This window comes from Orbicella franksi, chromosome 1, assembly GCF_964199315.1.
Source record: "Orbicella franksi chromosome 1, jaOrbFran1.1, whole genome shotgun sequence".
NCBI lineage: Eukaryota > Metazoa > Cnidaria > Anthozoa > Scleractinia > Merulinidae > Orbicella > Orbicella franksi.
In genome coordinates this window covers 23,550,575-23,566,736 of record NC_138145.1, presented here as the reverse complement: position 1 = coordinate 23,566,736, position 16,162 = coordinate 23,550,575, and the positions used below count along the sequence as shown (strand labels likewise).

General features: G+C 39.5%; 2 protein-coding genes across 2 annotated transcripts; one reads left to right on the top strand and one right to left on the bottom strand.

Annotated features, from left to right (window-relative positions):
- The first annotated feature begins 1,808 nt into the window (after positions 1 to 1,808).
- LOC145479068 (cyclic GMP-AMP synthase-like receptor 1) lies at positions 1,809 to 4,423 on the top strand. The gene is made up of 2 exons (XM_081457313.1): positions 1,809 to 2,137; positions 2,442 to 4,423. The coding sequence occupies exons 1-2, from the start codon at positions 2,047 to 2,049 to the stop codon at positions 3,473 to 3,475; spliced, it is 1,125 nt and encodes a 374-aa protein (XP_081313439.1). The 5' UTR covers positions 1,809 to 2,046; the 3' UTR covers positions 3,476 to 4,423.
- A 136-nt stretch (positions 4,424 to 4,559) lies between these two features.
- LOC145478726 (coatomer subunit epsilon-like) lies at positions 4,560 to 14,580 on the bottom strand. The gene is made up of 12 exons (XM_081456835.1): positions 13,680 to 14,580; positions 13,501 to 13,563; positions 12,552 to 12,652; positions 12,083 to 12,179; positions 11,549 to 11,598; positions 11,182 to 11,235; positions 11,058 to 11,079; positions 9,932 to 9,991; positions 5,863 to 6,018; positions 5,338 to 5,406; positions 5,061 to 5,135; positions 4,560 to 4,703 (listed from the first exon to the last, which is right to left on the bottom strand). Exons 1-12 carry the CDS (start codon positions 13,776 to 13,778, stop codon positions 4,650 to 4,652), a joined length of 900 nt encoding a protein of 299 aa, XP_081312961.1. The 5' UTR covers positions 13,779 to 14,580; the 3' UTR covers positions 4,560 to 4,649.
- Positions 14,581 to 16,162: the final 1,582 nt, after the last annotated feature.

The following is a 16,162-nucleotide window of genomic DNA, read 5'->3' as shown; positions in this document are numbered from 1 at the left end:
TGGAGAGTGGAGAGAGAAGAGTGGAGAGTGGAGAGTGGAGAGTGAAGAGTGGAGAGTGAAGAGTGGAGAGTGGAGAGTGGAGAGTGAAGAGTGAAGAGTAAAGAGTGGAGAGTGAAGAGTGAAGAGTGGAGAGTGGAGAGTGGAGAGTGGAGAGTGGAGAGTGAAGAGTGGAGAGTGGAGAGTGGAGAGTGGAGAGTGGAGAGAGAAGAGTGAAGAGTGAAGAGTAAAGAGTGAAGAGTGGAGAGTGGAGAGTGGAGAGTGGAGAGTGAAGAGTGGAGAGTTGAGAGTGAAGAGTGGAGAGTTGAGAGTGGAGAGTGGAGAGAGAAGAGTGAAGGGTGAAGAGTAATGAGTGAAGAGTAATGAGTGAAGAATGGAGAGTGGAGAGAGAAGAGTGAAGAGTGGGTCCGTATCAGATCGTACAGAGGTTCCGCTCTATCATTATAAGATTTGTGGGCTTAATTAAACGCTTGACCTTGTTTTACATTTGTGTTACTCACAACGTGCACTACAATCTCAAACTTTTGTGCATAACATCTTTATTGTCATTTTCTTTTACCCATGCCCTGCACGAGCCCTGTACTAGAATATACTAGAATAGTATAGTCCGTAAGGAAGGCCATATTTTTGTTGTCAAACGCCTCAAAATGCTTTTTAAAGGATTACACGAGTAATCCATGGTGTATGCTCTTGCAAGGCCTTTTCCTTAGTCGCTGCCTAGTTCTTAGCTAGGCCTCGATGTTTCGCCTCGGTCAATCGTTTTCGGGTCACTTGATCCGAGGCGAGGTCTGGGCCGTTCGTCTCGGATACGTCACCGAAATCAATTGACCGTGAAGGCCTAGGAGAAAGTCGTACAGGAACTAGGCAAGGCACGTCGAGCCAATCTCGTTCCTCGAGTCTTCGTTCCTTATTGCGCAAGTTTAACGAGATTATCGACTTTCCCCCGACTTTCGCTAATGCAATATACTTCCAATCGGAACCCCCCGACCATTGGTCAGGAGGATTGAGGACTCTGTGTAAGAGAAGAAGAAGGGAAAAAACCTTTTTTGCCGCAGAAGTATAAGGAAAAAGAATCGCCGCCCGTAATCGGGCTCAGAGGAACTTTGACGGAGTTATAAAACGAACGAAAATATCTAGAGGGTTGGTTCAGGTTCACTAATAAAAAAGAGTAATTATTTGACCAATGATCGTCAGTGGCCCAGAGTCTTCCTGGCTCGGGCAGCGGTTGGGTTGAGCTCGAGATTGCCGACAGTGCATGTTAGCCTATTAAACAATAAAAGACCTGAAATGTGAAAGATAAGCGAAGCAACAGCATTGGTTAAATGACGGTAATTTGATATGAACAATGCAGCCACCTGTGCTGTTCGGCAGGTCACACACGTGTCTGAAATGCGCGGAATAAAACTGGTTCTATCTTTGTCAAAGATCCGGGGTGAATTCCACAATATATTCACACCGATTACAATTACTAGCAAGGCGTTTTTTTCACCGCCCGTCAGCGAAACGGTAAGCAGTTGTTACCTGACGTATTTCTTTAACAGCTTCTGTACGTAAACAAAACAAGCGAGTGGCTCAGTTGTTACATTTGTACTTTCAAGGTAATATAATTTTCAATTGTTTAGCCCTTGGAGAACAAAGGAAAACAAATGAAGACACTTCTTGTAAACTGTTGACAATGTTGACCGTTTTACGAAGTCACACTCTCAATCTAGAAAATATTTTGCAAAATATATCTTTATTGGTCGGCTTTTGATACGTTGGAGTCTTTTGAATTTTGGGAAAATTTGATGACTCTGGTTTCACTTCTCTAGGGCTCAAAACAAGTACTGAAAACCACCTACAACATTTCCATACGAATGTTCATGTTCATGCAAATGAAACTCACTTTCACAAGAAAGGTTTTGCAGCAGGAAACGGTTAGAAACGGACAGAAAATGGTTTATTATTCGTTTGGATTTAGCCAGAGGCATTTGGGCAGGTGGAGGGCACGTAAGCAACGACAATAAAGCGCTTATAGCAATGCTTCACCTTTTGTTCTAGAGGTTCGAAATGACAGCGTCCAGTTCCAAGGCCTTTACGGCCCTTGTGTTACTTACTGGGGCCTGGATCTCTGCGAGTGCCAGCGAAGTAGTTTTTCAAGGTAAGTAGTATACCAAACCTCGTTTTTAGGGGCCTCCAGGATGGGAAATACTTGTTGATTAAAAACCTGATTTTACCACGAAATATCAACCGATTTTTTTTTGTGGCCTTGGAAGTAAGGGGAAGAAAGCTCAACGATTGCAAGGTCTTCTATTGTACAGTGTAGTAAACGGTCTTAGCCTTGAAAGCAAATCATTTCTATACGTTCATAGAACTTCGGTGTTTTCAGCAGTGAAGGAAAAAAAAAAAAAAAATACTGAAACGATATTAATTAAGTTAATTTTCTCTCCTGGCAATTTCAATAGGGAACGATGATGAGGCATTCAAAACATTCCTTAACAATGCGTACAGTAACATACAAGTGAACGTCCAAAAGAAGGTCAGCGTGAAGGTAAAGTTGTATGACGAGCTGGCTAAGATCTTGGCGAAAGTGGCCTTTAACGATCCTTGCTACACTTTTAGAGTCGAGTTCAAGGGTTCCAGCTACGAAGGCCTGAAGATCGGCAAACCAGACGAGTTCGATTACGGATTGGTGAACGACAACTGGAAGGGTAAAATCTCCGTCTTGGTCGATGCAACCACACCCGTCGGGTTTGGTTACGCGGTTCAAAACATCGCAACCTGTCTGGACAAATTCAAGGTACCAGGCACCAAACGCGTCGACGCTAGCAAGGTCAGAGGTCATCTGCGCAATTTGGTGGAGGAGGCGATGCTCCAGCTGGGGATGAAGGGCAGGTTCGTGAAGAGACCTTGGGAAGGAGGGCCCGCAGTCACGTTTGAATTCGTTTCCGGCGATCCAGAGTTCCTCTACATAAGTATTGACTTGGCGATCGGGATCGATCTGCCGCACTGGCCTCCGGGAGCACGACCACACCCTGCAGGTGTCAAGAGCGCCAAAGCACAGCTTGTACCGAAAGTCAAGGACGAGAACTCCGCATTTTGGCAAATTTCCTTTGCTCAAGTCGAGAAGGCCATCATGGAGAATATCGACAGCGACGGCGGTTGTCGGAAAAAGGTCCTCCAACTGGCCAAGTACTTCAAGGGGAAATCTGTGGGAAGATGGCATCCACTGGCCTCGTACCACCTAAAGACCATCCTGCTCCATATGAATGACGAAAAGAGGCATTCTAAAGACTGGGCACAAGGAATGCTCGTACCACGCTTCAAAGAGTTGATAGACAGGCTTTTGAAGCGCCTACGAACTGGGATTCTCTACAGCTTCTTTATGCCAACACAAAACCTGTTCGAAGGGAAGCAGGCAGAGTTGCCAGGGGCTATAGTAAGTGTGAACGACTTCTTGAAGACCCTTCGGGGCAATCCACAAGCTTTGCTACAATAGAGATTTCAACTGTTATGTTTAGGAGACAAAATAAAACCACAGAGAACAATCTGAAGGCTTTTTGCTTGTGGTAGTACTTTTTCTAGATTGTTACATCTGAGCGATTTCCCTCATTTGCTTCAACATCAGAGATTGAAATACGTATTGTCAAGTACCTATGTTAATGCTAGTTCTAGATAGATAGTTATAGGTGACTGGTTGTACGCTATTTTTGTGCTAAAACTGACACAGCAATCTGCTTCCGAATAAAACACCGAAAAGGCTCTGGGGTCCGTTTCTCGAAAGTCCCGGAAACTTTTCGGGTCCGTAAAGCCATTTTTAGCCCATCTGGAGAAGTGCATACGCCTGAAACTTCCTGTATGAAGGGAACTTTTCTTCACATTAAGAATATGTGAATAAAACAGCTCTGTAATCGTAAGGTTCAAGATTTTGCTATGGCTTTACGGGCCCGAAAAGGTTTCCGGGTCTTTCGAGAAACGGGCCCCTGGCCCGGTACTGAAATACAGTGTACACCACCGAGAGACTAACGTTACCTTTGTAGCTTCGTAATGAGATTTCTAAGGAACCTGTCGGGGGCTTTGGATTTAAAGTACCCGCATCACTAACAATGCTACTGATACTTTTCCAGTTAAACAGGGTTGTTCAGCTGGTAACCTTAGAGCGCTTAAAGCCTTTACCCCTGACTGAAATAGCAGCATGCCCACGTACGAGCGTGCACGAGCACACGCGCGTCTCGCGTGCGAGCACTTACAAAAACAGAAAATAACATAATATAGACGCGTCTGTACTACCAGTTCCTCAATTAGTTGTTTATAAAACGGTTAAATAGCGCGCTTTGGAGAAATATGTAGCAAGTCACACAGGAATATCTTTAACCACTCAAAACGAGTTTTTAATAATGGAAATATTTGTAGATGCTATTTTATGTTTGCTGCTTTGGGGAGAAAAGAAACGTTTATGACCTCTCTTGCAAATTCTACATTAAGAAGTTCAAATTAAAGATCTCACAATGCGTAGGAATTTTTACCCCTGAGAACAACCAAACTAAGATTGGATTTAAAAAGATCACATAACGTTCATAGATAACAGAGCTGATGCTTAAGCTCCAGACTTTTAATTCTATTAGTTTACAAATGTGCCTCCTTCCGCAGCTTCCTTTCCCACACTAGAATCTTCACGACTGTACACTGACTGCATATTGACCAGCAAGCTGATCGAAATCTTTTTCCTGAATAAAAACAAATAATAAATATTGACTCAGTTTAATCCCAACAATATTTAATTTGCATCTCCGGGCAGAAATTTGTTACCAGAATTTTCCTTTCAGAACTCTGAAGCATTAGTTCTGAGGCACAAGCGTTTGAAATAAAGTGGTCTAACTATTTTCAGTTACTTTTCCCATGAGATACCCCAATACATGTATACATCTACAATTAGAATTAGTTTACAAATAGTACAATTACAAGTAAAATTTTTTGCCAACCTTTTCCCATTACTGTTAGGAATATTGCTAAGCCCGTAAGGTCTTAAGGTGTGTGGTTGTGTTAATAACAGACCGCCAGCCAAAGCTGAACAAATGACCTACCTTTGCTACAAAATCTTTGGTAAAGGGGTGATTGGGGTGACTGTCTTTAAGCTGAGAGATGTATCGTGTTGTAACCTGAAGGGTGTACAATTATAAAGTGAGAAACTATTAATGCCAGCATTGTTGTAAAAATTATTTAAGGCTAATTTAGCATAAAATTGAAAATAGAAGTTCAGCGGAATTTCCCTTGGAGGGGAAACCAGCATTGGTTGAAAAGTTAAAAGAGCAATGTTGCAGGCATGCCATCAATACAAGTTCGCATAGATGTCCTACTTACCTCGGGGGCTTTTCCCAAGTGCTGTGACAAAACTACCATGTTAATTAGAGTCTCTGGATTACTACTGTCCTACAAAGGGAAACAAAACAAAAGAAAGGAAATTTTCTACACTTTTCCAAATAATAGCTTGCATTATCAAGCAGAAGTTTAATGGGATTCGACTGCCAAATACAATGAATTTTGCATAAGCTACATGTACTGTAGCCTTGATGATGTCTCATTTCTCTTGTTGGTCACTCATATCCATCTTCTGCAAGAATGACATCTGAGATTCCAGCCAAAAATTCTAGATAGCACTAGTCCCTGCATTATAGTTAGCTACCAATTGGTTATGTTCTACTGAGTTTCCACAACTCAACCAGAGACATGCTCTTTTGTGCGTTTCCAAAATCTCTTTGGTGAAAAATCAATGGAAGTTCTTAGCTTGAATCACAAACATCTTTCTAATGAGAGATGTAAGAAGGTGTACAATGAGATAATTGTGTTCTTAGGCTATAAATACAAGTAAGGCAAAATTTTTCTTACTTTGTCCAGCGCATCTTGCAGCAAACTCTCTGCATCTTCAAACTTTCCCATGTGCATGTACGCAATGGCTTGGCCATTGAGCAACATGACTGTAGGAGTGTATTTGTCAGAAAGCTCCTGGAAAATGTAGTAGGCATCCTGATATTTCTCTCCACCCTATGATGAAAGGAAAATCTATAGTTGATTCCAATACAGCATATGTTAACTGCCCAATTACTGCATTACACTAATTTCTTGCAAGAATACTATTGCGTATGACAGACAAAATCCCTACTCAAAGTGACATTACAGCTGTACAAAGATTTTTGCAAAAAAGCATGACGTTCATGCACAAACACTATCTGTACATGAATGCATTGCAGAAACATAGGCAGGCAAGGCGTGCAACAGTTAACAGTGTCGGAGATAGGAGCATTCATGGTGCTGTTTACAGTAATGACTTGTTAATTTATGATGTACATGCAATGTTACATCGGTCATGCTGAGACAGCTAAATAGTAAGCCATAAAATGCTTGACTGAACAAACTACAGTAATCTGACATGTCTCCAGATTAATGTAGATACCATCTTATTTTCTAACAGGCAATTTGATTTATTCTTTGATACAACCCACACTGTGATTGGTGTGACACATGCACATGCATAACTCCCTCACTCACCGATCACATAGCCCTTCCAAGCCCCAAGAGGAATTTTTTGCTCAAAAATACTCAAGTTAAATAAGAGACCTTTTCCCATTTTATACAACTCGTAAGTTTACCCTTTTTACACAACACAACACGACACTACCTCACCGAAAATACAAAAAAAGAGAAAAAAACCTCTCTGACATGTTGAAAGTCTGATTTAATTAAATTGCACTTTAACTTGGTGCCACACAGTCTTCAAAGAACATTTGAGCAGTTTTCATAATTTTTACTTTTAAAAATATCAGACTGAAATGAATGTCATCAAATAAAACTATTAAACTGCTACTGAAGAGACGTAAAAACCGTCCAGAAATGAAAGCTTCTTTTTTGTTTAATACCCTGGAAACAATAGCAAATAACTTGTCAGCTCTAATTGAATCTACTCCCATTTGAAAAACAAAAGTGTTAAGTTACCATTTGTAACTAAAGATAGCAAACATCTCGTGGGAAAGAGTGGTGACGATTCATCCGCTCTAATTGAATTTACTCCCTTGTGAAAAACAAGAGTGTCAAATTACCCTTTGTAACTAAAAAATAAAAATATCATGTTATATTTGCATGCAACAAGAACAAAACAATCGTTACCTGCACTTAATATTGTAAATGTTAGAACTGTTTCAAATCTAAATAATCTCGTCCCCTCCAAAACAAATGTCCTAAGAACTAGAAGCGACGATTCGTGACCTCTAACTGAATTTACTCCTTGTGAAAAACAAAAGTATTAAGTTACCTCAGTAACTAAAAATGAAAATATCTTGTTCCATTTCCATACTACTAACTCACGAACTGTTTCAAACCTCAAAGCTCATTTTGTTCATAACTAAAATCCTCAGCCTAGCCCACAAAAAATGTCGAAGTAAACCCAATATATGAATATTTCCTCCTCCTCTTTTACAGAAGAATAAATATGGCCGTTCTGAACTCTATCAGGATCAAATCTTCTCACGTGCCATTTACCTTTACGACAAGAAATTTGATTGGCTGTTTATAGTAGATCCAATCTGATTGCTGTGACATACATACATCTCTCTCTCACTCACTCACTCATGATTCCATTGACCTGTCCATAACATACCCGACACACCAAGAGGTATTTTTTTTTACAAACAAATAACTCAAAAATGTTGTTGAAAGACCCCCCAAAGCTACATGTACAGTGTACAATGGGCAACAAAGGTCGACACAGACACTGATACATGTAATTATTTCAAATTCTATTTTCAAGTTTCACAGGGTTTCATTACTAAGTGTTTTCAGCAGGAGGGTGACTGATTTTCACAGGCTGGCAAACCTATTTGAACTAAACTTCTTTATAAGAAAAAGTGCTCCGCTAGATGCTCAAACCAGGTGGGAAAAGTCATCCTCACAGCCCGTCAATTTGCCCCATGCCCAGCCCTTAATGAAACCCCTGCAAGTACCTTGGACATGTTTTACTCTGTCCGCAAGAGCAATATTGGATTTTCTATCTCTAAAATGACACAGGCCTCAGCAGCAGCACAACAGTAAACTACATCAAAGGGCAGGGGTATCAGAGATTCATGACAAGAGAGGTACACTAAATGCATTAAAAGAATAAGTAGAAGTAGCAGTAAAATATTGTTAAGTGTCATTTCCTCATACATTTGTACACTGGAGGTGTCTCAGTTACTTTTAATGCTGCATTGTAGCACTCAGTTCCAACTACAGTGTTGTATGGTGATATGACAGTACGGTATTAAAGGTAATTTAACTACAGAGACAATCTCAAATACTGCAGAGTGTAATTTACGGCTCTGAAACAGTAGTCACACAGGTCCTAACCCATGCCGTTCTCTCCATTGGTAGTCAACTAGGCGGACAAAAACTTGATGAGACATACATGTAGTCTTAGCAGTGTCTATGTTTCATGTTTATGTTTTCTTTCAAGGCCCAAAGATAACTTACAATTACCGTTTGTCAAGATGATTTGAAATTTATCATGGTACACTGTACTTTATGTTGAGTTAGCAAATTTTACTTTTCACGGCAACATTTGTAATTTGATACTTCTGTTTTCCACGCCAATGTATGCAACAAGATACCTTTTTTTTCCACGAAAATATAAGAAAGATGTCTATTTTTTTACTCACTGCTAGAGATAAATGGAATATAAAAGTTATCTGCTGAAAAGTTGAAGAGGAATGATTTTGTTTTATTCAAAATGCAAATTTTCATTTCACCAGTAAACAAGAGCTAATGCAATTATCAAATAGTCACGTCGAGTCACAGAATACTGCGTTCTCATTCTGTTGCCAGCTATGGTGTTAACAATAAAACACGTCAAACTAATACACAATGCTATGGAGTAATAGAACTGAGGAGCGTTTCAATAAGAAGTATTGACAGAAGGAAGAGATCTTTACTTGACCGAAATTATATCCCACATTGGTGAGGGAGTCACCTCATTGACTGATAAAATTCATTGGCGGTTTTCAATTAGTGTCACGGAGTCTGCCACAATAATAACAAAGTTTCAAGCTCCTAAGGAGAAGCAATATGTTTCCATTCTTAATTTGAACCCTGGCAAACACACAACGGACAACATTTCTTGAATCGAGCTATGGAAGATTCCAGAAGATACGAAGCTACAGTAGTGTTCTTTGCAACAAAAAAGGAGAACTGATGTTACCTGAAATATAGCTGCCATCCCTGGCCAAAACGAGAGTGTGGTATCACTCATCGCAAAAAATAAAAAATGCGTGCATCTGAACTCGAGAATGGACTTTATCACACAAGCAATGCCAGAACGCATGTGTCTTACATGTTATGTTCTACCACAAGGAAAAGAACTCAACGTTTGTGGGTAGTCTCGTATGAAATGTATCTTTCACTTAACATATGGTCAACTTTGACGCTAACTAATCTGCGCATGCGTTTAGGGCAAATTGCTTTTGTTCTTAAGAGAATAGCACCACAAGGATAGCATGAGATTTGCAAAACCATATGTATATATTTTTGTTATGTTATCAAAGAAAGTAACATACATTGTAAGTATGAAACGTTTTGCGTAATGCACATGGACACCTATAGCTACCCCACCCAGCCCTCCCCTTCCCACAAGGCTAATTGATTAATTAAAATTAATTAATTAAACAAACATTAAAGTTTACACCTTATTGCGTTAGCGCTTATTGCACTAGTGCCTCATTGCACTAGTGCCTTAGTGCTTTATTGCGTTAGTGCTTTATTGCGTTAGCGCTTAGCGCATTATTGTATTAGCGTTTAGCGTATTAGCGCATTATTGCATTACTGCTTTATTGCATTAGTGCCTTATTGCTTAGTACCTTAGCGGACAGCAGCCCCCTAAACCATGTACTCTACACTAAAAAATGTACAGCGTATATTGCATGTTCCCACTTACCACAGCGAGATTGAACCATGCCAGGGAGAGTTGTGTCAGAGTGGCATCATCATCTTGGTCCTACAGAAGAGTTAAACTACATTGTACATTTAACCTGGCTGAAGGCATTTTACATTAACAAATAAGAACATTGAAGTTTCCACAAACACAAAAAGTCATAGCATCACAGGGCTCGAAATTGCGACTCACTGGTCGCCAATGCGACCAAAAATTGAGCACTGGCGACTAAATTTTCAGAACTGGTTGCCAGCTGGCGACTCGCGTTTTGTCCGATAACTAAAGAAAACCACGACACAACTTTTGTTTTTAAATCTTTATATGAGGAAATCAATCGGATATGGTAGCTAGTATACAACTTGCCTTTCCGTCCCCAGTTAAATAATGTCTGAATATTACACGATAATCGAAAAAATTGAATGTATTTCGACACGTCGATACTGCGTTCACGTCGTGCCATATTGTTTCAGCGGCTTCTTCCGAAACTGGGATGGCAGGCACACTTCAACGCCATGTGCTTTTCATTTGCCGCGAAAATGGCGGCAGATACCAATCAGTTGAAGAATTGTGTGAGCAAAAGGCGTCGAGAAAAGCAAGTACAAAATAAAGAACGGCATTTCAAAGAAGTAGCAAAGGGAAAATACACAAGGGCCCGTGTTTGTCTCACAATAAGAGCCACGCACTTAAAACGTTTTATGCTTCGCTTCATTTAAAATGACTGTGGAGACAACCATCACCTTCGGAGCATAGACATATCACCTGAGAACAACGGTAGCTTTATAACTAAGTGTTACTCGTGTTGTTTCTAATTGTTTTCACTCTTCAATTGTGACTTTTCTTGCATGCAAAGTAACATATAAAATCGAGTTCTTGTGTAAGTTATATATAAAATAAGTTGGTGACCAAAATTTACGATCTGGCGACCAAAATTTTTCCATTAGTTACCAGCTGGCTCCCAAACGAAAAAGTTAATTTCGAGCCCTGCATCACTATGTATTCAGGGTATTACAGACATTTGCATGAGCATGAGCATGTACCAAGGTTCCAATGACTACATTACAAATAGTTTACTTGAGTTGAACCAATGTCCAATCAGTCATGCAAGTAATATGTAACTAAGAAGACATACCTGCATTCTTTTTAGTTCTTTCCTACCAAAACAAAATAATTAACATGACAACGATTAGCCCAGCAATTTTAGGGATTTTTAAACATATCTCAAAAGACATTCTTTTATCAAAAATTCAACTCACTTGGCTAAGTCTATTCTGTCCATGCTAATGTAAATTTGCACTGACAGTGATGAGCTGGAATGGAAAAAAAAAACATAAGTTCTGCAATTAGAACAAGAAAACAGGTGCTACTGTACATGTATATGTAGAAGAACACGAGTCATGTACATGTAGTAGAGTAGGAATATAGATGGCCTCTTTTGGTTTGAAGTCAAAGGCAATGTGGAATATTACATGTACAGTGCAACTGACAACCCAACCTAACAGCTGACAATTACAGACCATAGAGGTGGTACACGTAAGTACATGCATGTATGCAGTGGACACATTGCCCTACGTGTTAACAGATACAATTTTAACCAACCGATACTGAAATATTTTAACTTACCACTCCAGTGATTCTGATTGATGAAGACATCGCAATGCAGATTCATAATTCTGTTTCAAAAGAGAAACAACATCAGGTTGGAATTCATAAATTCTGGTTTAAAAGTTTAAAATCCACACTGCTACACAAGTTTATTAAACTGAGCATGGAAACTCTAACATCACTGTTTATACAGTGTACTTGCACTATTGCACACACATGTATATTCAGATGTGTGTAGGTAATTACCTTAAGAAGCCTCTTTTGTTAACAGAAACCCTGATTACACAATTCCGAACAATGCACCACACAATTGAATTATCTTTTCCACTCAATTTGCCTCCAAAATCCCACACAATACAATTTGTTTTCCCATACCCTGTGGGAAGCCCTGATATTACTGCTGTACAACGTTTGAATCAGTTGAATGGTGTAGTAATTAATTATAGGAAAAATTTTACTTCACATAAAAAGCTGTACATATAAAGTAAAGTTGTATGACTTTTGTATATCAAAAAGCAAAAATGAGATTAAGTTTCCAATGTACATCTGTACCTGTTCATTGAAGTATATAGATGCAGCCATTAACAAGTCATAGTCATTGAGATCACTAGAGTTTAACTTCTTTTCTATGGACTTCAAGATTGAATCCCTATATTGAGCCACATTGTGAAAGGAATACAAATATTATTATGGACGAAAAATATTTATTTTTTTTATTTTCACCGTACTGTATCTATAATATACAGAGCACAGTACAGTACAGCCATGTAGTGCCTTCTGGCATGGGAAGTGATAGGGGATCATCATTATCTGCTTACAATTAAGTAAGTTCTGGCGGCAGAGCCACCATTTTATTCCCTCTCAGGTGTGCAAGGGATCTTGTGCACAAAATCCCACCAGCTACATGTACACAGACTATTATTACAGAGAGTAACTGTCTTTTGAGTGGTACTGTAGCTGTATAACAGCCATCACCAGGTGACTGAGAGACAACAAGTGAGAGACATTACTCATTACATACCTCTTGCTAGGATTCTGGTGATAATCGGCTAACATTCTGACAGGCTGCACTTCAGGAGGAGATGATGATGACACCTCATCCAAAACAACTCTGTGCTTACCCTAAGTAAAATAAAAAATAAATACGTAAATAAAAAACGCACCACCCGAGATGTGAAAAATTCTAACTTAAAATATTCAAGGGGTCATAAAATTCAATGCAGAATCCAAGTACAAACTTTGGGCATTTTACTGCCCTACATGTATACTACATTGATCAATTGTTGATCAATGTACATGTAACTCTCCTGTAAGCGGACATCCGCCATATTTTTCTTGATGTCTACTTATGGGTATAATTCTCGTAAGTGGACAGCTCTACTAACGGATACTTTTTCCAATTCCCTAGGGTTCCCGAGGCTTACTAGAGAGTTGACTGTAACTGGGCTATTACTGTCATGGTGTAGACCAAAGCCTTTGATAGAAAAAATTGGTTTTAAAAGTAAAACAAAAGAAAGTGAAAACGACTTTGATCAAAAAAATTGGTTTTAAACGTAAAAACAAAAGAAAGTGATATCACTTAAACCAACAAAGGTAAAGAGCCTCAGCACTGTTGTGCTAAGACTACAGTATATACATGTACAGAGGTTGAAGGATCAACATGATACCTTGAATCAATTTTGAGTCTTTCTGAAGTCAAGATGCAATCATCAGCGAGTTATTGATGACTACTGTATCTACAACTCGGCGCGAAAAGTTCTTCACTTGGTATTCAACACTCATTGAATTGTAATAAACGCTTTTCCACTAGGCTTAAGCTTATTGTCGGTCACCACAAAATTAATTTGAACACGATCGAACAACCCAACGTTACACTAACCATACAGTACATGTACACGAACAAGCCAGAATCTTGTTTACGACATTTCCTTGGCAATCAGATGTCTTTAACAAGATTGAAAGTTACTTACCTGAGCTGTATAAGCCCTGTACATGTAAACATCCTTTTCAATGGCCAATTCACGAGAGGAAGGCTATAAGAGACAATGCAGCTGAATTCAGACAAGTCACAGTGCATAATATCTCAACCTTACCTCAAGAAGTTTTCACTAGAAGAGATTGAAAATGTAACATAAGTTGCAAAACTTACATGTAACTTCTGGGCTTCGTTTACACAGAACTGATAATTGCCGATGTAGAAGGAATTCCTGATTTCGAAGAGTTCATCCACGTCACCACTGGCAGCCATGTTGCTTTTCTTGTCGAAATGTTGCTCGTGTCCAGGTCAGCCGTGTACTAATCATTGCCCTGAGGGGCCCTGGGGACAACTTGAGCCAAAGGAGTCTTGGACCATGATTTTTACCGGTTTCCTCTGAGTTTGGATTAATCTCTGGCTAAAAGTCCTTAAACTGTTCAACCGCAGCACCTACAGACCTTACAATATTTTTTTAAAAGAAGGGAATTTAACCAGAAGTAAAATTTTCGGTCAACTCCCGAATAGGAATATTTTAGGGACGAAAACCAGTGGTGAAGATTGGATTCTTAAATCCGAAAACGGATTTTGCGTTTCTTCACTTAACAGATCAATCCAAGATCTCTCAGATCATGTTGCGTCAAAGGAACCGAAGAATCCGCTCTGGGAAAGGATTCTACGGTTCCTTTGATGCACCATGATCCGACTGATCTTGCCGGATTGATCTGTTAAGTAAGGAAATTAATCTGTGTAGAAAAGAAACGCAAAATCCGTTTTCGGATTTAAGAATTCAATCTTGGATTTTCTTAAAGAAACGCACCCTTAGTCAAGGATTTTCAGTGCCACCTTTCTCATGTCCCAGGTTCCCACCGTCTAAGAGAACAGAACAGGTGACTCTGGGGGCCCACGAATGATATGAGCGTGGAATCTAAAGCACGTGTCCATGAAAAACCTTTCTAATTCTTTTATAAGACAGGTGGATTCTTACGCGGAATTTGAAAACGGAGGTTTCACTCTGAAAACGCATCAAATGTTTTCCGTCCACACTACGCCGGAGGAATTTAAACACGCAACAATCACCGGTCATTTTGGATTCATGTTTGGGGGAAACGGCTCCGTCAGGTAAATCATATGATAACCGTGACGCCATCGTTTTCGAAAAGCTCCGTTTTCAAAGTGTTTTCCGCCCACAAGAAAACGAAGAGCCGAAGTTTTCAAATTCCTCCGGTTTAAAGAGCGTTTTTGAAAAGCTCCGTTTTCGTGACGGATCAGTGTGGACGGTAGGCCTAACCGTAGAAATAAAGCTGCGTTTTCAAAGTTCTTCGGCGTAGTGTGTACGCTGCCTGAACTGACACAAGGATTTCGATCTCGTTCGTGAAAGCGTTATTTGCACCGTTTATCAGTTTCTTTCATAGATATACCGATAAAATAATTGAAAAGACATGCTGTACAAGCACGTCTGGCAAACACGAAATCATGATAAAAAGAAAAAGCTTAAGAGAAGGGCTGCCAGGGATACTCGTGAACAACCCGACACAGCAGAACAACGCTTTCATAAGATGAGTCTTCTACTCTTCAGTTTTGGTTGAGAGTGCAATGTCCCCTTTCACGGCTTCGATGTCTTTATAACTTAACAACACCTCAAGCCATACGAACTACCTCAAGCCATATCGTTTAATTATTCACGAATTATCAACAAAATACCACTATAAGTTCATTTTCAACCGCATTTGAATTTGACTGAAGCATCATCCGTCAAGAGCAAATGAGCGGATCTTTTGTATCCGCTAAACGCTCAAGAGACCGCGCTATAACTTCGAATTTGTCGGATATAAATGAACGTGACATTGTACCAAGGAAGAATGGGTTCATTTGGACAGGCGGATTTGGAGAACTGCATTTGCGGAAAGCACCTGCAGAGAACAGAAGCCAAACTATATACAAAACAATACAGAATCGGTCTTTGATGATAAAAACACAGAATGCATGCAAAAATAGAGTGGTTCAAATGAGTGGCTTCACATCTTTGGCCGAATCGAATCAGTTCAGGGCGTTTTCATGTATATCGATAGACAAAAAGTAAAATCGCACCAGCTTTTTCGGTGGGATTTATAGACTGCTCCGTTGAGCTGATGCAAAATTAAAGGCACGACTGTATTTCAAATCAGTTGCAAAAACACAGTGGTGTTCTTTAATTCATCTAAGTCGACTCGTGTTCTGTAAAATTAGAAAGTTCAGCTGGTTATAAAGTTGCAGAAAAAGAAAGTCAAAGGGTCTTTAAGAGAAAAAGCAAACAGCAATATTTTGATAAGCATTTCAGTTGACAAAAGACTATACTTACATGCAGGTTCACTTTCAAAAATAAACTAAGGAGAAACAAGACGAGAGTAAAGAAATATTTTCTTTAGTTTATTTCTAGCTCATAAACTGAAGCGTCTTCATCCCACAGTAACTGTTGTTGGAAAAGAAGCTCGCGAGCGGTGAAGACTATATGTACACTGATTTATATTTACGATCAACCTTTTAATATGAAATTTTTTCAATAATATGCTTCATAACTCGAATTCCTTGAAAACATTTCCATGCAGTGAAGTATTCTGAAACTTCTATAGTTGGTATGAGGTCAAAATCAGTTTGGGCACCTCAAGGAAAAGTGATCT